The 24,183-nt window shown below is 40.0% G+C and overlaps 1 protein-coding gene across 9 annotated transcripts in view; it reads right to left on the bottom strand.

Annotated features, from left to right (window-relative positions):
- The window catches only part of FGGY (FGGY carbohydrate kinase domain containing), a 364,704-nt gene that overhangs the window by 152,911 nt on the left and 187,610 nt on the right, over positions 1–24,183 (bottom strand). For 8 of the 9 annotated variants that reach the window (XM_039887657.1, XM_039887684.1, XM_039887635.1 and 5 more), the window contains one exon: positions 4,842–4,945. In XM_039887657.1, the coding sequence (XP_039743591.1) occupies positions 4,842–4,945 (104 nt within the window). Of the gene's footprint in view, positions 1–4,005; positions 4,048–4,841; positions 4,946–24,183 lie in introns of those variants that run through there. The other variant, XM_039887712.1, reaches the window with a different exon arrangement.

The following is a 24,183-nucleotide window of genomic DNA, read 5'->3' as shown; positions in this document are numbered from 1 at the left end:
CAAAGTGGAGAAGAGTGAGGACAGGGCCTAGAGCCTGAAACTGAGCCGGCAGGAACAGTCTCCTGGGAGCGGGGAAACCATGATCCTGCAAACATCACATCCTCTAGGAAAACTTCCTTGCCTACTGATGACTTGAGCAGGCCGCTTCTCCATAAGCCCACCACACTTGTCGTGTATTTACTGTAGTCATTACCATTCTATATTGTAGTGATCTTCTTGTCTGTCTTTCTCAGTGAAGACACTTTATCTTATTTACTTTAATACCTTTATCACTTAGCCAGGAAATTACAAGAAAATGTTTTCTTAATGAGTGTGTAACTTAATGAATAATTTTAAAAAAATAAACTTAATTTTAGAATACTTTAATTACAGAAGAATTGTAAAGATAGTACAGAGAGTTCCCATATACTCCACACCCAGTTTCTCCTATCATTAGTATCTTACACTAGGTACATATGTCACAATTAAAGAAAGATATTGATATGTTATCACTAACTAAAGGCCTTACTTTATTCAGATTTCTTTAGTTTTTATCTAATGTTATTTGGCTCTTCCAGGATCCCATTTAGGATACTACATTACATTTTGTTGTCACACGTCTATAGGCTCCTCTTGATTGAGATAATTTCCAGACTTTCCTTGTTCTTTGATGACTTTGACAGTTTTGAAGAGTGCTGGTCAGCTATTTTGTAAAATGTCTCTCAAATGGGATTTGCCTAATGTTTTTCTTATGATTAGACTGTGGTTATAGGTTTTCGAGGAGGATATAACAAAGATAAAGTGCCATTCTCACCACATCATATCAATGGTGCAAACTTATCAATATGACTTATCACTGTTGATGTTGACCTTGATCACCTGGCAAAGGTCATGTTTGTCAGATTGCTCCATTCTTTTTCTCTTTTTTCCTGCCTTCCTTTGAAGGAAGTCACTATATGCAGCTCCACCTCCTTAAGGTGGAATAGCTACATAAATTTTTTGGAATTCTTCTGCATGGGAAAGATTCATCTCTTCTATAGATATAGAAGACTTATCTATATCATTATGGACTCATTATATTTATGTTTTACTTTAGATTACAATCCAGTACTACTTTTATTTTGCTGCTCACATTGTCCCAGTTTGGGCCACTGGGAGCTCCCTCAGTTGGCTCCTGAGACTCCATCATTTTTTTTTTTCCTGTATTTTTCAGTGCTACAAGATGCACCAGGCTCACCTTGTCTATTTCCTGCCCCAGCCCTAGAATCAACATTTTCTCCAAGGGGTCCCGGTTCTTTTTACTGGAGAATGGTATTAGAAAGCAAGCTGTGGGCCCCAAGTGTGCTTGTAACAACTAGCTGTTGGGGTATACTTGTTCCTAGGCCCTCTCAGCTGTCAAAGCTGGGAAATATGTTTAGTAATCTGTATACCTATACATGTCTGTAAATGTTTCCATATGTGTCCATTTGTAACTAAATAAAACTAAACATGAGTTCATCCTGACGCCCCTACTTCTAATCCATTACCACATGGATCATTCTAGTCTTAATGAACCATTTTTAATCATAACACCATATTAGAGATTTTGTGCTAGGTACGGTGCCAAGCTGTTTATAAAGATTACCATATTTAATCATCAAAACAATTTTATGGGTAAATACTATTGCCCACATTTAACAGAGGAATAAACTGAAGCACCAAAAAAATGAAGTATCTTACCTAAACTCACAAAGTGATGGGGCCAGCTTAGCCTATATCTTTGAGATTTCACGCCCACCAAGTGATAGAGAACACCCTCCCTACATTCATCTAAGACTTTGCAGAAAATTAAATTCCGAGTGATTTAAGATACAGATGTAATTCTTAGCTCTCACCAACCTATTGTTGTGTTTAAATCGTACCTCTTCAGTACTTTCCCACCCACTTCCCAGGGTTCTCTCTCCATCTGATGTGCTAACTGGAAGACAAGTTGCCAAGTTACAACCTGACTTGACAGCACAAAAACAGGGGTGCTGGTGCGATGGCAAGGATCAGCTCCATCTAACCCCGTGACTTTTCAAACTCTGGCTAACCCCTTCTGTATATTATCTTGGGTTTTGGTGACTTGGTCGTAATTAACTCTGAACAAGCAGCTCTGCTTTCATGGAGTGAAAAATAAGAAGAGTATTTTTTTTTTTCCTCTCTTGTTAATTAAATCATCTACAAGGAAGATAAATGTGCAGCCCACACTTGTATCTTCTAAAATATCAAAGGCCTGATTAGTAAGTGTTATGTTCAACCTCAGGCTTTTTCTCCAGATTCCTGGAAGTAACAGGTAAATACTTAGAAGCTTCTAAGTATTTACCCAATATTCTCTTACTTGGGATTCGTTCATTCATTCTGGGTGATCTAGAAAGAGGTAACTTGTATAGCATAAAACGTTCCTGGGAATTTCGTTTCCATCAACCTACTGATTTAGAAATATCAGCAGTGAGCAAAAGGAAGAAAGGGAATCCTTCAGACCAGGTTGAAAACCAATTTTTGAAAAGCCTGCACCCCGCTCTGGTCTCTGTGTTCTGTTTGGTGAATTTTTCCTGACAGTTGGTGGTTTTATTTGCCAGAACCACAACAAAGGGGGTCCTTGAGTTTCCCTGGGAGTGTTTCCTCAGACCTGCACCTCTTCTAGACCTCACAAAGGTGTTATTGTTGCTGGCTCGCTGGGCGCCCAGCACCTGAGCAAGATCAAAGACACTTTCCGATGCCAGCATGACCACAGTCTCGCCCTCACCACATAACATTAAAGCTGATGATTAATCCTCCTGGCTCAAAAGGTCCCTTCCCACTCCCAAGTACAAAGCAGGGTGGGGGTGGGGGCTTTATTTCCAGTACAACACGACCATAATAAACTGGCATTTTATGACCCTCATTCATTGCAACCAACTGCAGCTGCCCATCAACCTTGGTAAAGCCCAAACAGTTGCTTCGTGTGAGCCTTTTATATCACTAGTAAAGTGTAATGAGAATCCCACCATTTCTGAGTGCCTATAATGTACTAGGTATGCATGTACAGAACTCATATCACCCAGCAACCCTTTGAGACTGGCATCATTACCCACAATGTGGTGGATGAAGAATCTGAGGCTCAGAAGTTAAGTCCATCTCATCTCAGCTCACAGGGCCCAAGAGTACATGAGCTAATGTCCAAACCCACATCTGGATGACTCTGAAGCCCATGCTATCTCCTTTCTTCTATGGCACACTATCATCCTGCACAATACGCTAAGGCATCGAGGAGGATGCACTTGGGAATAAGATGGGGCTAGATCTGAGTTCTCAGCTCCAGCTTAATAGCTTTGTGACCTTGGGAAAATTATTGGACATTTATATGCCTTAGTTGCTTAATCTGTAAAATAGATACTTTAGGAAAAGTATCATCCCAATTAAGAGACAAGGAGACTGAGAAGCGGGAATGTCACAGAGTGACTCACATTCATTTGGATTTGATTTTGCTCAGAAATCTGAATTGAGTGGGGTAAAAATGCATGAAATTCAAACCTCACAGGAGAAACTGGATTAGATGTGCCCCCTGTGAAAGTAGAGGATTATTTAAATAGGTTTAAGTCAGTATTCAGTGACGACAAGCTAGCAAGTGTAGACTCATGTCAAGAGAAATAAGGGCTGGCTGCCCTGGTGGGCATGTCCTATTTGAGGTGGCCTTGGGCCTCTGCAGGTCTCTTCCTTCAAGGACAGCTAAGTCTCACGATAGGGCTGCTGAGGAGAAGAAAGAGGCTGGGATACACCTTGCACAATGTCTGGCATATAACAGATGCTCAGTATTACAAGTTCATCTGAATCTATACTTTGGGGCCTTGTATTAGAATACCTGTTATAATTCTATCTCATCAATGAGAGGCCCTATGTCATCCTGTTGTCGCCCAAATTTAGCACAGCCCCAGACACAAGAGCAGAGGATCAGTAAGTAAGTAAATATATCAATATGTACTCAACCAAAATACTTAACAGTAAAAAAGTTTCATTGGTCCCTACCGTTATTAAACAGTTTCTCATCGCCATGATTCCCTTCACAGTTCTGAGCTTCTGCTCTAGGCTGTGTATCCCACTCTAATCCTTGCTCACTCTCCTGCTCCTCCCCCATTTCCCTTCCTCCTCTCCCCCACTCTCCCTTCTATTTTACTCATCTGGGAAAAATCCAAGGAGTCGTCCATGCAAGTTTAACAGAGTAATGACTTTTAAATAAAAATATGGTAGAAATGGGTACTTATCAAAATGGAATGCTTTCAGACTCATGCATTTAAAAAAGATATAAATTTTAGGGCAGGCACTAAATTTTAACTGCAATCTTGGAGAAAGCCTTTCCACTAATTCATGGAGAAAAATTAACAAAGTGAAAATTGCTTATCAGTGTTCTTTTGAAGTCATGATATGCAGCCTAATTCTATAGATCATCAGGCTGCTCCCAGGGAGATAGATTTATATTGATTGAGAGAGAGCTCAGCGGCCAAGGAAAACAGACACCCCTCTGCAGAGAAGACTCCACTACCCATTAGGGACAGATCAATCCGGGAGTGAGACTTTGCCATCTTTGGATCCGATTACACCCCTTACACTGCCTTGGATCTCTGTCCAGGGTGATGTCAAAGGCAGACTCAACCCTTTTCACACTTTTTAAAAATTTGGCCCAAGAAAAATATCTGGCAAATTTAAACAAGGCTGTTGGAGTGAGAGCTGGGCTTCCGGCTAGACAAAGCACGGGTGGCAGGAAGGGAAGAAGCTGAGCGGGTAAAAGGGCCAGCAGCTCAAATCTCCTCTGGGCTGCCCTCCCCCTGAGTGTGGCAGCCCCACCTTTGGCCTGGCAGACTCACCCCCATGTGACAAGAAGATGTTCCACAGATGACAGCCAACCGTGACGTCACTGGCTGTCCCTCACAGGCGAGGCCGTGCCCCCTCACATCTGCTCCAATCACTCCTGTGAGAAAGCAAAACAAAACAAAATCCCCTTTTTTTAAAAATAGGATAGCTAAAAACAAGCATAAAACATTCTTTTTTTTTTTTTTTCCCCATAATCAAACAACATTGAGAAAGCGTTCCATGTGTAAGTCAGTCTCAAATAGAAACCAAAAGAGCATACTTGCCTGCCTTGGGAAAACTAAGAAACCTGTTTTGTTTTTGCTTTATTCTGGTAAACGTAGAGCATTCGGCACTGTAATAATAATAGTAAGTGTAATTAGAATAATAAAGGCAGCAGCTATCAGTGATATTTGTGCTCAGTAAATACCAGGCACTATGCTGAATATTTACATGTATGGTCTCATTTTATGTTAAGCCTGTCAGGTTGTTAATACCACACAAGTTAGTGGAGAAACAAAGACCTATGAAGAGGTTGAATGACCTGTCCAAGGACACACAGCTAGTAAGGAACAGAGCTGAACGGAATCTGGTTTAACATATCACATTTCAATCTCAAAGAAGGGAACAGAAGGGTTTGATGATAGAATCTTTTTGGCATCTCTCGGCCACCATTCTTACTACCACTTATTGCAGAACTCACAGTAAAGACAGTTTCTGTTAAAAGAATGCCAAACAGCAGAGATTTTCTCATAAATGGTATAAACTCAGGCTTCTTCTCCACGCAGATTGTATTTCTTGATGCTTGCTCGGCAAGTGAAGTTACAAATGTGATGAGAGATCTAGAGAATTTCAGAGCCTGGAATTGTCATTTATTCTATGCACAAAACTATACAGTAGGCATGATATGGGAGCCACAAACATGAAAACCTTCCTAACCATAACACAGGCAGGAGGTGAAAACCGTTCAGGGCAGGGCACAGAGGAGAATGGGATGCAGGAGAGAACAGCTCCCGCTAACCTCATCAGCTCCAAGCAATGCCACCCTTGTTCTCCATCTTCTATTCACAATGCTCTTTCTCACTCCAAGACCTTTGCATTTGCACTCCTCTGAAATACCATTCTCCAACCTCTCTGTGGAGCTAACTCTTGTTTATTCCTAACTCAGAAGGCTTCCCTGATTCTACAGGAAAAATGGAGTCTCCCTCTTCAATGTTCTCGTGAACCCTCAGTCTTCCCTAGCATACAAGACACTAGTAATTTTAAAAAGTCATACATCGTCCACCTCTTTTATTATAAAAGCTGCAGGAAGCTGGCACCCAAGCGCTTAGCAGCACAGCCTCAACCAAGGTTGCTAGCACAGAGCAGGAAGTGAAAGCACAAATGTTTGGGGATGCACAGATAAAGAAGCCAGGTCCCTGTTCTGGGGTGCTCACAGTTGTGAAGGAAGGGAGAGAGGACCGTAAGTGGAGCATTTTGATGCGGGGACGAGTATGCTACAGGAGAAACTGCAGGGGCAGCTTAGCATGCATGTAGGGGTTCTGAGAGGTTTCATAAGGAAGTGGGTCTATGCTGAGCTCTGTAGGAGGTAGCTAAGTGAAAAGCAGTCTGAGGGTGTCTCCTCCACAAGTCCCCAGATACTGAAGGCGCTGGCTACTCAGTGAGCAGGCCTTTCCAGAAAGCAGGATCTAATGGCCACTTAAAGGCCTCTTACATTCCGACAACGTTCTAGGTTTTTCCAATACATTTTTTCCAAATTCTACCTTCCCAGCCCCAGTCATTTGTAAACTTCTATTGTTCAGAGATCCGGCAGCAGGGGGAAGTAAGATTCTTTCAAACTTTCTGTGTCAGTTGTCATAGCAGTTAGGTCCCAGACACCAGGAGTCTGAGGTCTGGGATTTAGCCTGTAAGAGTCCTGGGCCTACTGACTTTCGACAAGTCCCACTCTCTGCTCAGTACTGTGGGGCTGCCCCGGCAGACTGCCATTCTCAGACTCTAAGTCAGCCACGGTTGGCCAGCAGATCTGAGGGCTGAAGGAAGTGGGAAGCCAGAGCACGTCTCCTCCACCCCGCTTCCCCGATGTCTGGTGGCTGCTTCTCTCCATCTCCAGCTCTGCCGACAGGGCCACCGTGATGCCAACACCTGCTGGTGTCCACCACCCTTGGTCTTTGGGAACACCATCTCCTTCGTTTCACCAGCGTAGGGGTGGTAGCAGCTTCTGTCTTGATGATCTCCGCTTTGCTTCACAGGGAATGTAGCCCTTCTTATCTCCTCCATCATCTGGGTCATCATCTGAGGATATTAAATTCTCTTTTTCACAGAGTGGTTTATGCTTTTCTGGGTAGACTCTGAAAGATTCAGTTCTCAATTCAGGGTACACAGGCTTTTCGATAGGAAGCAACTCTAGATATGAGCTCATTTTAACTGAACTTTTTGCACACTCTCTCTCTGTACCTGTCTCATTTTATTTTCATAACTACCGAATGTGATTTAGTAGTCTCTTCATCCTCATTGTGGATGAGGAAACTGAAGCTTAGAAATGATAAGTAACTTAACTAAGGTAAGATAGCTCACGAGAAACAGGGGTAGGAGTCACGTTCAGGTCATCTGATTCCAAACTGCTGATTTTTAGGATTTTCTCCATGATAAAAACCCAATAGCCATGTGGTCAATGTTTACTTATCTGTATATATCAAAATATTGGGTTCTTAAAGATATCGATCCTGAGATCCTTAACAGAAAAGGGGTTGGCAGTTGCTAGGCCACACTTTCAAATAAGTACAAGTAATTTCTGGTGATGATCCACATTTACTGGTGCCACGTATGTGAAACACAGCAAAGTGTATCTTACAGGATCATTCAATCTTGAATAGTGGTTAAAATGGGAAAAAAAGAAATGTATGGGAAGTATTTCTTTGTTTCTTCTCTAGTAAGCAGATTCACCGTTGGTACATTAAGGCTTAGAATTTAAGAACTAGTATGTTATACTAAGAAAAAAATAAAATTTGGAGGCAGAAAGTCCTTGTATAGAATGAAGAAATAAACAATATCACATAGTTGCTCTGATATTGAGGAAATGTTTAAAAATAAAAGTTTGATTAATGGCAGTTATGTCACCATCACCACTACTACCATGACCCTAACCGCTGTCACCATCATTATCATCAACATCATCTTAACTCTTTTTTTCAAAAAGCAGTTATATCCTTTCTTCCTTTCTAGCAAACGTACCAAATATCTATGAAAGGCTGGGTACTATGCTAAGTACTTTAAGTATTATCTCATTTAATCTTTACAACATCCATAAAGCATAAACATGTTTTCTCCCCTTCGACAGATGCAGAAGCAAGAATCAGAGTGTTCAAGTAACTTGTCCAAAATCACACAGATATAATAAGAAGCAGTGCCAGGATTTGACCTTGTCCTGTTTGATTCCAAAGCCCCTGTTATTTCAATACTCCCTCACTTTAAGATGTGAACATTGTCTTACATATAGGAATGCATCTGGAAGTGTCAGTTACCATGGAACATTAGTAGGTGCCATGGGTTTAGAGTTCAAAAATCTGAGTTTGGACTCTGACTCTATCACAACCGACCTGAAAGTTTGAACTGTTCCCTCACATCACAATAAGAGAAATGGATCCCAAATGGAGGTCCTTTCTTAGCCACTTTCAGTACACAATATACACAGTGCTTCTTCTAAAATACCAGGTAAACAGGAGGGCAGAAAAAATGCTTCCTAAGATCCTCCCTCTGAGACTTAGATAACCTCAGGCGGGTTCATACAGCACCAGCGAGATGTAGGTAATGTCCAATTTCCCCTCAAGAGAGGTTCTCCATACTCTGCCTAATGTCCACTTGATTCAACAGCAGTGCAGAGCTGATGCCCACCATGGAATCACGTGAACCCAAGAGCTGACCCAGCTCATTTTCCCTTTGGCCACACAGAGCTTAGATGGGCCATCCCTGAGAAAAGAGGCCCGAAACAGGGAAAGCAACAAAAGGCAGAAGGAGCTTGCTCCTTTCTGAACAAACACATTTCACAATCCACAGAGGAATCACGGGCTGCACATGTAACATCAGGAAACAATTCACAAGATGAGATTTTGACAAGCGCAGCCCTCAACACCGCTGGGGCCCTTCGTATGGCTGTACAAGTGTCAGTTTATTCAGCATTCTGCAGAAAGTTTAAAAGGAAAAATTAAGCTGAAGAAATAGGCACACACATATAAAAGTGATATATTCAGATGTGTTTTCCCTGAAACTTGCCCAATGCTCAGCTAATGATAGTTGCCCGATAAATTATTGTTCAATGAAAAAAACAAATAGGATAGTAAGCTTACTGAGTCAATGAATCAATTCAGGGCCTCTAATTTAATGACTCCTACGCTTCGACATTAATGAAAACATAGTTGATATCAAGGAATATGTTTTAAAACAAAACTAAAAAGGAAAAATTAAAACTTCATGGAAAAACTCTCTTTTACCCTTATGTGCTATCTCCCTCCCTCCCCTCCCTCCACCAACCATTTATCCTTCCACCTATACATTTATTGAATATCTACTATATTTATGTAAAAGAAAAAAGACTTCACAAATGTTATGATTAAGAGTAGGTTATCCTGTAATTTATCTAGCCACAACTGCTTTGAAAACTTTAAAGGGTTATATAGAAGAAAAAAATCCCAAGTTCTAGTATTTGTGTTATAATTATCTCATACTTTATAGCTATATAAAGTACTTTATAGCTTGCAAAGCATCCTCAAACACTGTACCCTTCATTTAGCTTTTAGAAAATCCTATGATATATGTTATTTTATTTCCAGTTGAAAAAAAAACTGAATTTTAGAGGAGTGAAGTAACTCAAATTTATTTAGCTACTTAACGGCAGAGGTAGGGCTCGAACCAGGATTTTCGATCTCCTAATCTGAAGTTTTATCCCCATGTTTGGAAAATAAAAAGGTTTTCTATGGATGTGTTTGTATCTTGAAAAAGATCCTCTTGAAAGAACCACCTCAGATACCTTCTTTAAAAGAAAAAAGGGATGAGAAGGGTTTCAACATTACCCAAGACTGTATGAACTTGACACGCTTGATCTGGCCATTCGGAGAAATGAACCAACTGATAAATTTTATCAAATGAGTTGCTTGACTAAGCTAGCTAAGAGGTTTATAGGATCCCTAAGGAGGAGGTTCTCTGGAGAACACCAGCCTCCTGTATGTAAAGCCTGCACCAATAATCATAAGCTCCTGGAATGGTAAGAAGCATATGGAAGCCATTTTCTCTGCAGAGGACCAAACATCAGTCTATATACAAGAAACAACTCTATTCTTTTGACTAATATTCACTTATGTTATATAACATATGGGGTTGTAATTATAGTATGCTTAAAAACATGGACTTGTTCATCACTGTCCTCAGACTTAGGCTTAAATCTCACTTATATGCCCTTGGGCAAATGCCTTGATCTCTAGAACCTTAATTTCTATATCTGAAGATTCTGGATAACGAAACTTATCTTATAAAATTGCTGTGGGGATTAATATATGAGGAATATACCAGTACTCAATAAATGGAAGCTATTAAATCTAGGACTTACAGAAGTGTTTGGTACAAGTATGAAGCCTTCTACTTATTTCTGAATGTTTCTAGCTCGACCATGCCACCAAGCATTTGCTCACATTGTTTCCCATGCTGAGAAGAATCTTTCCACAAAACACTCCGTTCCCCAACAATCTATCTGGGAAACATGGACTGCATTTGAAGACTCAGCCCTTCAGTAGAAACCTTTCCTAACCGTGTCTCCTCTCTTCCCCGGAGCACCCCAGTTAGGGAGAATCTACAGAGCCCTTTTCCTTTGTACTCTCTCCATCCCCTGCAAAGAGTCTATCAATGTATCTGTAATGTATTTGTTTAAATAGCTTTCTCCATCTTCTAGAATATGAGCAAACTGACACCAGAGCAGGTCTTGAAACTGCTTACTAATTTTTGTTGTTGTTTAATAAATGAATGAATGTATGTAACACAAGACACATACTAGTAAGGCACAGACATTTTCTAGATAAAGGTTGCAGATTTAATCATGGACAAATGCTCTGTGTCTTAAATATGGCTAACAGTAAAAGCTACTGAAGAGTTTTGAGTGACAGCTCATAGATGATAGTAAAATTATTACTGGAGCCTCACACATATTTTGTTTATAATTGTCAGAATCATTGGAAAAGAGTTAAGTCCTAAGATTCTTATGATTATTGAAAAATTGCCTTGTGCCTAACACTTTGAAAATACTATTGTATTAAATTCTTATAACTATTTTTGAGAGGCAGTTATTACCACATTATTTTACTGATAGAGAAAATGAGACCACAGTTTTTCAAGTAAGTTGTCCCAGGTCCCTCAGAGACAGACTGGTGGAAGAAAGTATCACATGCAGATCTACCCAACTCTAAATCTCATGGAGCCTATAGAAACTAATTCCTTTCCTTTCAACCACTTACAAGAATTCTAGGCATTCACAGACAGCATAGCTGAGCTCAGATCTCTTTCAGGATTTATTGTTTTAATGCCACTAAAGCAAGCCCAAAGGGTTCATCTCAAGTCCGACAAATGAAGGGGAATGAAACAGCTGAAAAGATTTCTGTGATCCTTATGTTTAACAAAGCATCACCTTGGCTTTGGAAAAAAAAAATGAGGTTTAGAATTCACCCAATATAAATCCTACAATAGGTTTATCTTTAAAAATTAAAATCCTCTGTGATGAACCTACAAAGAAATTTTACACACCTTGATACTACCACCAACTCCCTCCCCAATACCCTATCTTCTCTAGAGCTGGAAAAATAATAGGGGAGGTCTTGGTCTAAATGAGATATTGTAGACTTTTACTAAATATTTGAACTACTTAGGGCATAATGGTTACGAACGAGGGCTCTAGAATAGGACTGACCGATTTCAAGTCTGGCAAGCTGGGCAAGTCACTTAACCTTCCTGTGCCTTAATTCTCTGATCTATAAAATTGGAATGATGATAGTATGTAACTCATAGGGCTATTGTGAAGATTAAGTGAGTGCCTGGATCATAGTTTACTCAACATATTTTTACCATTGTCGTTATTATTGACGATTCTCAGCTTTGGTGTTAATAGCAGGGCTTGGCATGATGATTCAGGCACTCTCAGCATGGTGTGGGCTGTGCCAGAGTTATTTGGGTTTACTTAGATTGATTGGAACATTTGTTTTCTGTCCTTGAGTATACAACTGATGACAGAATAATGGAGGGCCCAGGGAGATGAGAAAGATGAGGTACAGGGTAGTTGTAACAATCCAGACTAACATTTTAAACATTATTGAGAATAAACCATAAGTTGTGTATATCTCTCAAAGCCATGATAACATATAGCACCATCAATACTGCGATTCAACTGTGTGATGGCATTTATCATATTTTGATAAATGCATTAATCTGAAGCCAACACGAGAGTTTTGGGAAAGCCAGAGAACAAAGAATAGACCTTCAAATGACTAGGTCTCACTCCTCTGCCTTCCTTCGACCCAGAAAGATCAAATCTCAAAGGTAGGCTAATGTGTAATAGCTGGGAAATCTGAGACTTAAGGAACACTAGCAAAATCCACAGTAAAGACAAAGCAAAAACTTGATTTCAGAAATTCCTTTCTTTCTAACCTCAACACAGCCTCCAGATTACTTAAACAGTCTCATCTATGATCTCATAAAAGACAATTTTTCACTAGCAGGCACTGGACATATAAAGGCTCAGGTTGATAGCCAATCCAAATGACCAACCTAACTCACAAAAATTACTTACTTAAAATATGAAACCAAAACTAAGAGAACAGGCCAAAGTACCACGAATGTATCTGATGGAATCAATCCTTAAACAGATATAAAACTGTGACTCTAAATCACACAGCTGCCTTCTATTATTTTATAAATTAATTCAACAGCTAGGTATTGATCCCCAATTATAAACCAGGCCCCGTGGTAGATGCTAGAAATCTAAAGATGGATGCTGTTTCTTTTCTTTCTATGAGATCCCAGTCTAGTTGGGGTAGAAAGATGTATAGGCAGACACTTATAAGCCGCCGACTCAGATCTAAATAAGTCTAGCTTGGATGGCCATGAGGGCCTCCTGGAGGAAGTGAGGCAGAAGCCATGTCAGTTAACAAGAGGAGGAGAGAGGGAGGGGGGTGAGACAAAAGACATAGTAAAACAAAGACTCAGGAGAATAAAATAATCAGACGGTGCAGTGTTGTTGGGCTACACAATGTGGAAGAGACGGAGCCTTGTCTTCTGAAGGACTTAGCTGGTGGAACTCTCTGGGCCTGAGGTCAGACAGATCTATACTTGATTCCCAGTAGTACCACAAGGGTGCTGTACAACCTTCCATAAGCTAATTCATCTCTTTGCACCTCAGTCTTCTCAGGTATAGGGTGAGAATAATGGCATCTACTTTACAGTGTCATAATTCCTAGGTTTACCACTGTACAACCAGTATCCCAGGAGCCACCCATCCCCCTGCCAAGTCCTGAGCAAACTGGAATGGCTGGTCACCCCACATGTGAGGCAAGTAGCCTTGTGCCTGAGATACAGGAGCTGCTAAATAAATGTTAGTGTCCAATTTATCCCAGGAGATAGCTAGACTAGGTTTCCTTTAGCAACATTTTCTTGCCTCTAGACAAATGGTCTCAATTATAAAATTATCTGAAGACTCCTTGAGCCTTAGAGATAGGAACTAGCAGCCCTGACAATCCATCCTCAATGATACAGAGCAGACCAGTGAGATGCTTCGGGAAAATGCCAGGAAGGAGACGGTATTTGTTCAGACAGACTCTTTAGGAAACTTAAACTAAGGGAAGAGACCTGAGATTTCAGAGAAAAAGACTATGCTTGACAGGCTAGCTCTCCTTTCTTCCCAGCCTCTGATACCAAGCTCAGCGCCTCTTCCCTTGGTATAAGTTTTGGTTCCATCAAAAACTTCCAGAGGTTCTGTTGGGGTTAGTTGAACATTGACAGATTCTTCAAAGCCTGGAATTCACTGTGAGAGCCAAAACCAGGCCAAGTTTCTATGGGGCTAGGATCTCCCCAGAGGAGGGTCACAGACTTCCACTACACTGAGACTGATTAATCTAACCTTGCCCCAAGCTTCAGACAACAAGGAGACATGAAAGAAAAATAGATCCTGGAGCTGGATCCTGATTTTACTCCCCCAACCCCACTCCCAGGAGAGTGGGGGTGGGAGTGTAAGGTGACCCCCACCACGGGCAAGTGTCAGGCCACAGAGTCAGAGAATTAAGTGATATGGAGAGCAGCTGTAGCGAGGAACAAAAACAAAAACCTAAGCAGGATAAAGGGCCCAAGATTTTAACACAATGAATGACATGTGGCTGAAATAGTTTCAAGGAGAACAAAGGCTTAGGTAAATAAATAGTGTGCAAGATGAGAGCAAAAATGAATTGCAGAAAATCCCAGGAGGAATACACTGGCATTTTTCAAAAACTACAGTTGAAATGCCATCTCTGTTTCAGCAGAGATCAAGATCCAGCCCTCCCCTTCCCCCGATGCACCTGCTCTTGACACCCACCTAAGGACAGCAGCCCTGGCCAGACTTTGCTCCTTCTCTGTGCCAGCCCTGGGCTCCAAAGGGGAATGGGTGCCCTCTGGGGAGACACTTCCAGATATCATCACTGACTTGATGCATGATCTCAGGCAAATGAGCTGAGTTCCTTGGGCCTCTGATAGCTCATTTGTAAAAGGAAGAAGTGATGATTTCAAAGGAAAAGTGTAAAAATACAATCTTGTTTTGAAAGAACAGTCCTGGCACATGTTAGGCCCTGAACAGTATTTAGTATTCTCTCCCTCCTCCACTCAGTAGGAGACACATGATTTACTGAGCCCAGGTCTACAAGCAGCACTGCACTCAGCACTGCAGGCAGGGGGAGAGAGGAGATTGAACTTGGAAAAAATATAATCAACGACCTCAAAGAGCTTACAGTCTCCTGGGAGCCAAGGATGCTGGTATGCAGCAGACAGAGGATGGCTGCAACAAAAGCACAAACATGCCTCTGGCAGGAGAAAGTGGTTCCTCCCGTGTGGGTCCAAGCAGACTTCTTCACTGAGGCCCACTCTCCTCCTCGACTTGATGATCAGAGCTGTCCTCCACCTTAGCTGTGGACACTCACTCCTGGTCCTGCCACAGCCCACCTCGAAAGGCTTAGGTCTTCTAGACGTCATCATCATCGTAACAGCTAACACTTCTGTAGTATTTATCGAACACTGTTCTAAGTGCTTTATGTAAATTAATGTATTTAATCCTCACAACTACTATTATAATGTTCATCTTGGAGATGAAAAACTGAGACCCAGCAGGTCACATAGAGAGTAGGTGATAGCATGGAACACAGGGAGACAGGCCCTGGAAACCATACTTTCCCTCACACCAACCATTAAGCTGTTGGAAGGGTGTTATGAGTATTCTCGTATGTGGTTTATATATATCTATATAGATATATATACACACGCACACATAAACACATATCTTTGTTAGATGTATGCTGTATACCCAGATTATTTTTCACTCTTCTGTTTTTTCTCCTTCTAAATTCTGTATTTCAAAGGGAAGAAATTTTAAATGATTTAAAAAGTAACACTCAGTCCATCATCTCAAAGTCTCATCATCTCTAGGGAAACTCAGTGCTGTCTCCTTGTGAGCTCTCTGAGGTAGTGATTCCCGGGGCCCTCTTCAGCATAGGCCAAGGTAGGAACTGGATAAGATGATATGAAACAGCTATCTCTTCCCAGGCCTTCCAACTTCCATTCCAACCTGTTGTGGGCATTATCCCTCAAAGTTGGCATTGTCAGTGGGCATTGTCCCTCAAAGTTTGCTGGTCCTTCTCATCATCCACGGCCTCCCCACATCCTGCCATCTACCTGCCAACCTGCAGTCTAAATTCTGGCAGGCCTACAGGTGTTCTTTCCTTCTTCTTCAATCCTTCATCCCACTGAATGGGGCTGTGTGCTCTGTCTTAGTGTGGGAAGTTACAACAGAATACCATAAACTGAGTGGCTTAAACTACAAACATTTATTTCTCACAGTTCTGGAGTCTGGAAGTCCAAGATCGGAGTGCCAGCATGGTCAGGTTCTGGTGAAAGCCCTTTACATGGTTTACACATGGCTGCCTTCTTGCTGTATCTTCACAGCAGAGAGAGAAAGAAAAAGCTCCTGTGTCTCTTCTTATAAGAAAACTAATCCCATTCATTACGGAATTATCCCTCAAAGGCCGCACCTCGCCTCCTAGTACCATCACATTGGTGGTTCTATTTTCAACATATGTGGTCTGGTGGAGAACACAAACACTCAGTCCATTCCAGGGTCCGAGGGTGAGGTAGAAGGGGCTCAGAGTGTTGCAGAAATGTTGCAAAATCAGACCAGCGAGAAACCAAGCACCACTCAAGGGCTGGCGAACTCAGGTGTATTACGCAGTCCCCGAAGAGCTAGCGCTCTGAAGATCTGGACCTCAAGCTCAGATGCAACTTTGCTTTTATAGGACTTATCCGTGCAGTTACATTTGGCCAGTTGGCATGGGTCGATTGGTTAATTTGTCCTCAGGCAGTTACAATGGGTTACAAAGCAAGGGAGCTGCTATAGGTTAGAGGCAGTTACAAAGAGTTACAAAGCACTTCAGACAGGAACTCAGGCAATACATCTGTTATCTACACAGAAAAGCAAAAGGGAGGATGACTCTTCAGTTAATTTTGAGATCACTCTGCCATTTGGCCTATGCGGCAAGCATATCTACAGAAGCAGAACAAAGAGCTGATTATAAGGTTAGCCATTTGAGTGAAAAATTCCTCTTCAAGAGTCCCTACTTATATATACAAGAGAAAGTCCCTGTATTAACATTGTGAAGACAGCAATAACTGGCTACCTAACTTCAGTTGAGGAGGTTGGAATTCTACCTAATACACAGTTTAAGGGAAGCTCACTATTAAAACACCAAAAAGAAAAATAGATTGCCACCTTTATCACTAACACATTCTTCGCACTGAAAAAATAGGATTTTGAACATAATTTTTCCATTTCTTGATAACTCATGGTTACCAGTATAATAAGGTGGAAGTAGGAAGTAACTGTTAAGCAATTAACAGGGGTCAACAGGTATACTGAGTTATGGGTTGCTCCTTTGTTGTGATGTATTCTGAGTCCTCTCCTACCACACTACTCTGACTGTCTCTGAAACCACTCATCACCCCCACTCCACTCTCGATGGTCAGAGCATGTCATACTCATGTCTGAATTCCCAGCACCTAGCATGGGGCTGCCCAGTGCTGTTGCTCAATCACTTTTATTCCCTTTGAAACTTTTAATAAACTTTATTAATAAAGTATAACATGCATTAAAGGGCCATGAATTTTAAACATATACTTTAGTGAAGTCTTAAAAAGTGAACACACCTATCCAGATCCACAAATAAATCCCTTCATTCTAGACAATATGCTCACCAACAAAAACCACTATTGGAACGTCTAGACCACAGGATTTGCCTGATTATTAATTTTTAAACCATTCAGTATGCCTTCTTTGTGCCAACTTCTATCATGTGTTTATGAGATTCATTCTACTACTCCTGTATGAGATTGTTTCGTGATATACCAACCATTTATTTATTCATTCTAATATTAATGGACATTTGGGGGTTTGTTTACAGCTTTTGGCCATTATGAATAATGGTTTTCTATAAAGTATATTCTTGTATATGTTTTTTTGTTCACATTTCTGTTGGATATATGCTGAATCATAAAAGTACAGAGATAGTACCAAACTCTTTTCCAGTGTGTTGCACCAATTCATACTTCCATAGCAGTGTGTGAGCACCTCTGGTGTTTCATATCCCCACCAATACTTGGTACTACCAATCTTTTTAACTCTAGTCAACTTGGTGGGTGTGTAGTAGCATCACATCATGGTTTTAATTGGGAATTTCCTAAGGGCTATGAGGTTGAGAAACTTTTCATAATTTATTATCCATCTGGATATCCTCTTTTCTGCAAAGCAATCCAATGGTCATGGTTTTCTTATTAGATTGTAAAATTCTTTATATACGCCAGATAATAAGTCCTTTGTTGTATGTATTGCAAATAGTTTCTTTCATTTGGTGGCGTGCACTTTGATTCTTTTAACGGCAACTTTTGATGAAAAGAAGTTCCTAATTTTAATGTAGTCTAATTTCTCAGTCTTTACATTTGTACTTATATTGATGTCCTTTTTACAAAAATACCTGCCTATCCCCAAATCATGAAGATCTTCTATATTGTCTGTAGAAACTTTTTTTTATACATTTCATATTAGGCCTATAATCTATTTATAATTTATGTATGTGTGTATGTATGCATGCCACGGGAAGGGTACCCTAGTTTTAATCCAAAGCCATGCTACTTTTCTTACACTATTTCCTAATAACACGACAGTGAAAATCTCTACATATGTAAACAAAATGCTCCTTCCCCAAACTTCAACAATGACTAAGTAATGTAATGCAGTCAAATTTCATTAAAAATTCTTTTGACCAGTGTCTTGGATTTTGTTATGATAAACTACAACAAGTGAGAAGAAAAAGAAAACAACCTTTAGGGAAAGAATAGAAAACTAATAAATTTGCTTTGATTCTTACTCTGGTAGAGGGAGGGACATGCAAAAAATACAAACTATTAAAGGGCTGAAGATCATTTTTACAATTCAGTAAGCACTGACCCATAGTCAATTATCGGAAGTTACTCGAGTAGGCTCATTTTTAATATTTTTTCACCTTTTCACCCCCTTCACCCATTTCTTCCACCCCCTTCCCTGCCTCTGGCAACCACCAATCTGTTCTATGTATCGTTGAGCTTGGGTTTTTTGTTTGTTTGTTTGTTTGGGGGTGGGTTTTGTTTTTAGAGTCTACATATAAGAGAGATTATATAGTATTGTCTTTCTCTGATTTATTTCACTTAGTATTACGCCCTCGTGCTCTATCCATACTGTCACAAATGGCAAGATATCATTTTTTTCTTTTATGACTGAATAACACTCCATTGTATATAAATTCCACTGAAATTTATTTTTATGTATGATATAAAATAAGGGCTAAATTCGATTTTTCCCATATTGATATCTAATTTACGCAGTGCTATTTCTTTAAAAAAAATCCTTTCCTCAGAGTTCTGCAGTACCATCTTTGTCATATATGTTCATACATGTGTAAGTCTGTTTCTGGGCTCCTTAATCTGTTTTCCTCTAGTTTATTTATTTCTCCAATACCAGTCTTAATTACTTTATAACAAGTTTGGATATCTGGTAATATTAAGTCCTCCCAACTTTGTTCTTCTTCAAAGTTGTCTTGTTTATTATTGGCCCTTCCCATACAAGTTAAAGATTTTGAATCAGATAAACTCCTATTTCTCCTATTCATATCTCAAGTGTCAAATCAATACCATTTCACTTTGGGGGGAAAAAATCTTCCTGATCCACTGAGGCAAAATGAGTTTAGACTCCTGTAATATCCCACACATACTTTCATGAGACACTTCCCATACAATATTACATTGGTGTACTTGCCTGTTTCTACAATTAGAAGGTGAGCTTCTTGAAGGAAGGGACTTTGAGTTGTTCATATTTATATCTCTAGTTCCTAGCACACTGGTGCTTAGTGAGGATATGTCACCTGTTGAAAGTAGGAGATAGGAATATTTTTTTTCATAGTCAGTTATTATTTCTTATTGTAAAAGTCTTCCATATTTTACCTATCATTTCCTATAGTATGAGGATGCTGTGACACATGTTTCACAACTTTTGGAGGTCTTTTGTTTTGCTTACTCATAGCTCTATTTTAAATGAATGAGTTTACTGGCTATCTCCAGTGAACTAAAGACTATAGGTTTTAATGAATGCCCAGTTTAGAAATTGGATGAATTACTCTGTCTTGAAGTTAACAAGTTATTTATTACTTTCTGGCAAATATGAGAGAAAAAATTCTTTCAAATTAAAGAAGATACTTTCATATGCTTACTTTAGTAATAATTAGGATAAATATAAAGGGCATGAAAAAATTTTTTAAAAACTCTTGCTTAATCAATGGATTTAGAAAAAACCAATTTTGTTAAATTTCCTGTCATCTTTTCAAATTCCCTGTTTTCCTTACAAGGCCCACTGCTACAATTCTATTTCAGGATACCCTCTTCTCCTTTACTCTTTCCTCTCCCCAAACTATTGTGTATATCAATTACATAAAGCCTTGCTTGGAATGAGTCTCTTGCTTCAACCACCTTCAGTGGCTTGCTAATGCCTGGGGAGAAAAAAGCAAAAACTTTTCAACATGGGGCTCAAGTACCGCTACTCTGTTTGTACCTATTTGATCTTTACAGCCTCAACTTCCAGGAATCCCTTATAGATAGCACAGGTTTGGGCCAAGCTGGAATGTTTAGCATTTCCCATCCCTATTCACTTATATTATTTCCTCCATCCAAAATATTCAATATTTCATCGCTTCCAGTGGAGAAAATACCTATTATCCTGGGTTCAGTTCAAAGGTTACTCCTCCTACTACCCTGAAGGACCAGGGTGGCTGATATTCTAGGGATTGTCACTACTTATGTGACCTTGAGCAAGCTGCTAGAATTGATATGAAGATTATACATATAGATTAACTGAGCACATTTCTATCACATAATGGATATTAGTATTGTCGCCCTTCCCTTGCCTCACTATTTCAACGAAAGAGACTTCTCCCTTTTTCATATTCTTAAAGAACTTAGTCGACAAGTTATATCTCTCTTTATATTACTGTCTTTGCCACAGAAACTAGTATAGAGCTTAGCATATTGTTTATAAACAAAACCATGAACAAATGCATATATTTACTGGGTCTTATAAGAGCTGGGCTGGTTACACGGATGAATATGACCAGATTGCACTGCCTACAAAAAGCTAACAGCCTAAGTGTGGGAGATGGTAATGTAATCATATATTTAAATGTTTAAATGTTATTGTCTACGTGTTACATTAAATGATAGACATATGCACATGGGAAAGAATTATTAGGCCACATGCATTAGGCTAGGCAATAATGTTACACCACAATAAAGCAGACACTGTGTGCAAAAGAGTCATATTATTTAGACAGATTTAATATATTTCACAGAATTAAACTGTGTGGGTTTTCTTTACAACTTTCAGCTGTGAAAGGCCTGAATATAGAAGGCCTGTAAAGTTTTCGCTCACATTGTTGATACTGGTAGGAGAGCTCCCTCTCAGGTTTTCACAGTAGTGAGTCACAAGGCTGATACACTTTAACTCTCTAGGCTAAATTCAGCTCAGGAACTTGTAACAATGCAGATCAACAGCCTAACACATTCTCTTTAAACAAAATATAAGAGCCTTAGCTTTCTCTAGAATATTTGATTCAGATTCCCCTTGGGGTGTGTGTGTGTGTGTGTGTGTTACACCTTTGTAATAAAATCATCTATGGCTAACAGGTAACATGGGCTTGGATGAAGCTATATAATAGTAAGAGAGAGAGACCTGGAGTCAGGCAGAGCAAGGTTCTCCTCTCCATCCCGTCACACTATCTGCCTGAGTCTAGGTAAGTCTCATTGTTATCTTTAAATAGAGGTGGTAAAAATGTACCAAGTCATAAGCTTGTTGTCCGCATCAAGTATTTTCTAGGTTAACACCTAGGTAGTGCTCAGCTCATGATAAGTGCACCAGGTTGGTACACTTAAGGTTTCTTTTATGGAGTCAATCCATCTCATATTTAGTTTTCCTCTTTTCCAGCTACCTTCTGTTTTTCCAGCATTATTGGATTTTCCAAAGAACCCAGCCTTCTCATGATCGCCTGAAGTAGGACAGCTTCTGTTTTGTTAATTTTGCCTCCAGCGGTGTTTCAGGTTTAATTTGCTCTAGGATCCACCTGTTTGTCTTTCTGGTGGTTCAAAGTATCTGTGGAGTGATCCTCTAACACCATATTTCAAATGAATCATTTTTTTTTTTTCCTATTAGCCTTCATCACTGTCCAACTTTTGCATCAGTACATAGTAACTGGGAATACGAGGGTGAGGATGATCTTAGCCTTGGTCATCTTTGCTGGTGGTGAGCTTTCCTAATTCTTCCATTGCTGCCCTTCCAAGTCTCAGCCTTCTCTTGATTTCTCAGCTGCAGTCTCCATTTGAATTGATGACTGAACCAAGGTAAGCAAAAGCTTTAACAATTTTAACGTCTTTGTAGTCTATGTTAAAGTTGCGCGTTTCTTCTGTAGTCGTGCTTTTTGTTTTCTTGACATGTGCATGCGTGTATACATGCATATATAAAATGTACATAAAAATATACACACACGTATTTATATGGAAGTTTGTGAATTCCCCCAGCAGGGTAGAAACTCTGTGAGAGTAGAAACTTGTCTTTGTTCAACACATCTGTAACAATGTCTGGCACATTAAAGGAAGACAGCACATACTTGTTAAATATTGGAATGCATCTTTGACTCTATCTTGTCTACTGCTATCATTCATAACGTAAATCTGCTGGTATAAATCACATTAATCACAGCTAAACACAGACGGCACTGCCAGACATTGTTCTAAGTACTTTATAGATATCAACTCATTTATTCTTCAAACAACTCTATGAGATAGGTACTATCATTATTCTCATTTCGTAGATGGGGAAACTGAGGCACAGAGTGTCAGGTGACTTCATAATTGGAACCAGGATTTGAATCGGTTGTGTGTTCTTAACTGCTGTGCTGTTTCTTTAAGATTGTCATTTTCATTGTCTTTAGAAGCCAAATTCTCATAAGAGTCATAGTACAAAGCAGGATAAGGATTAGAGTTATAGAAAGTTGGGGTAGGGGTGATGCTGCTGAATAATATAATTAGAAACCAGAGCTATTTTTCCAGATTCCAAGAAATTTTTCTTTTTAGTTTCTCCAAACATCTATACTGGCTGCAGGGTGCAATGAGGAAATCCCTAAGACCCGAGCATGGGAAAATCAAAAAAGTATTTCTCTTTGCTCTTTACAATGACTTATATGAATGCATGGCTAAAAGAAAATGGAAAACGAGAAATTAACCAGGTCTATGGAGAGATAAGGAAGCAGCCAGCAGTTCAGTTGTGAGGCTGCAGTCAAGGGGTGATAACTGGAGATGTCCATTTTCCCACTAACAGCTGCTGATGTACAAGCCCCAAAGTAAACATTAGTGCTCAGGGATATTATATGAATGTGAAGCACCATGTGCTGGGTTTCTGTGCCATGAAAAACAGTGGACCTTTGGGGTAAGCCTACTCTTTTAGCCAGTGACGTAAGCGCAACATTAGACTCTGGGCCCCCAAACACTTTTTCAGCCGTCATCTACCTTTCGAACTTGGAGTGGGAAGTCCTCCGAATAGGTGGTTGGTAGTATCAGAACCTGTGTTTTTGTTCCCAAGCTCAGCAAAGGAAAATAGCAGTTCATCTTTTCAGTCATATATAAATACATGAGAGAATAAGTAAAACCTTCTGGTTAAAAAATTCCAGATAAATACCAGATAAAGTCCTGAAGCTGATGAATTGGTCAGAGATCTATTTGAAATCAGGGGCTCTGGGCCCAGGAACTCCCATTGGGTGGAGATATTTGCTCCGTTTACTAGGTAGCACCCGTTCCATGGCTTGACACAAAAGCCGCACCAAAACACATATGAAGTCGTGGGGAGCGAAACACAGATCAGGGTCTGAGTCTTGATCCAACCCTTCCTGATACTGTAACTTTCTTTAAATTCCTTTACCTCTCGGAGTGTCATCCTACTCAACAATTAGAAGAGGTAAAAATACCTGGGTAATGGTTTGAAAACGGCAAGTCACTATACAAATGAGATCAATACCAACATTAATCAACAAAATTAATATAAACTTTAATATTACCGATCTCCCTACCCCATAGTCAAAAAATAGCTATCCTGGTCTACTAAGCTTGCTCTTATTCCCCATGACTGACAGAGCCCCAGACACCTAGCATCATTTCTTTTTCCTAATTTGGAAATAGTGTAGCATAATGGGGCGAGGGCCCTCGCCAATGAATTAGGATGCCCAGTCTCAAACTTCAATTCTGACTAAAATTTGCTGGGGTAACCTTGGATGACTCACTGTTTTTCTGGGCCTCAGTTTTCTCATTTGAAAATTGAAGAATCTGGTATAGAAAATCTTTGAGCGATCTTTTAGTTCTAAAGCCCATGATCACTCATTATCCAAACAGAAGCATGTGCATCAAACTAAAGATGTTACCATTTTAGGGCAGGTTCACGACTGTATATCCGGACTTGTGTGGCACAAGATCTAG

The sequence above is a fragment of the Pteropus medius genome, unplaced genomic scaffold, assembly GCF_902729225.1.
Source record: "Pteropus medius unplaced genomic scaffold, Ma_sr-lr_union100, whole genome shotgun sequence".
Taxonomy (NCBI): domain Eukaryota; kingdom Metazoa; phylum Chordata; class Mammalia; order Chiroptera; family Pteropodidae; genus Pteropus; species Pteropus medius.
The sequence above is the reverse complement of the archived record's forward strand: the minus strand, read 5'-3'. Positions and strand labels throughout refer to the sequence as shown.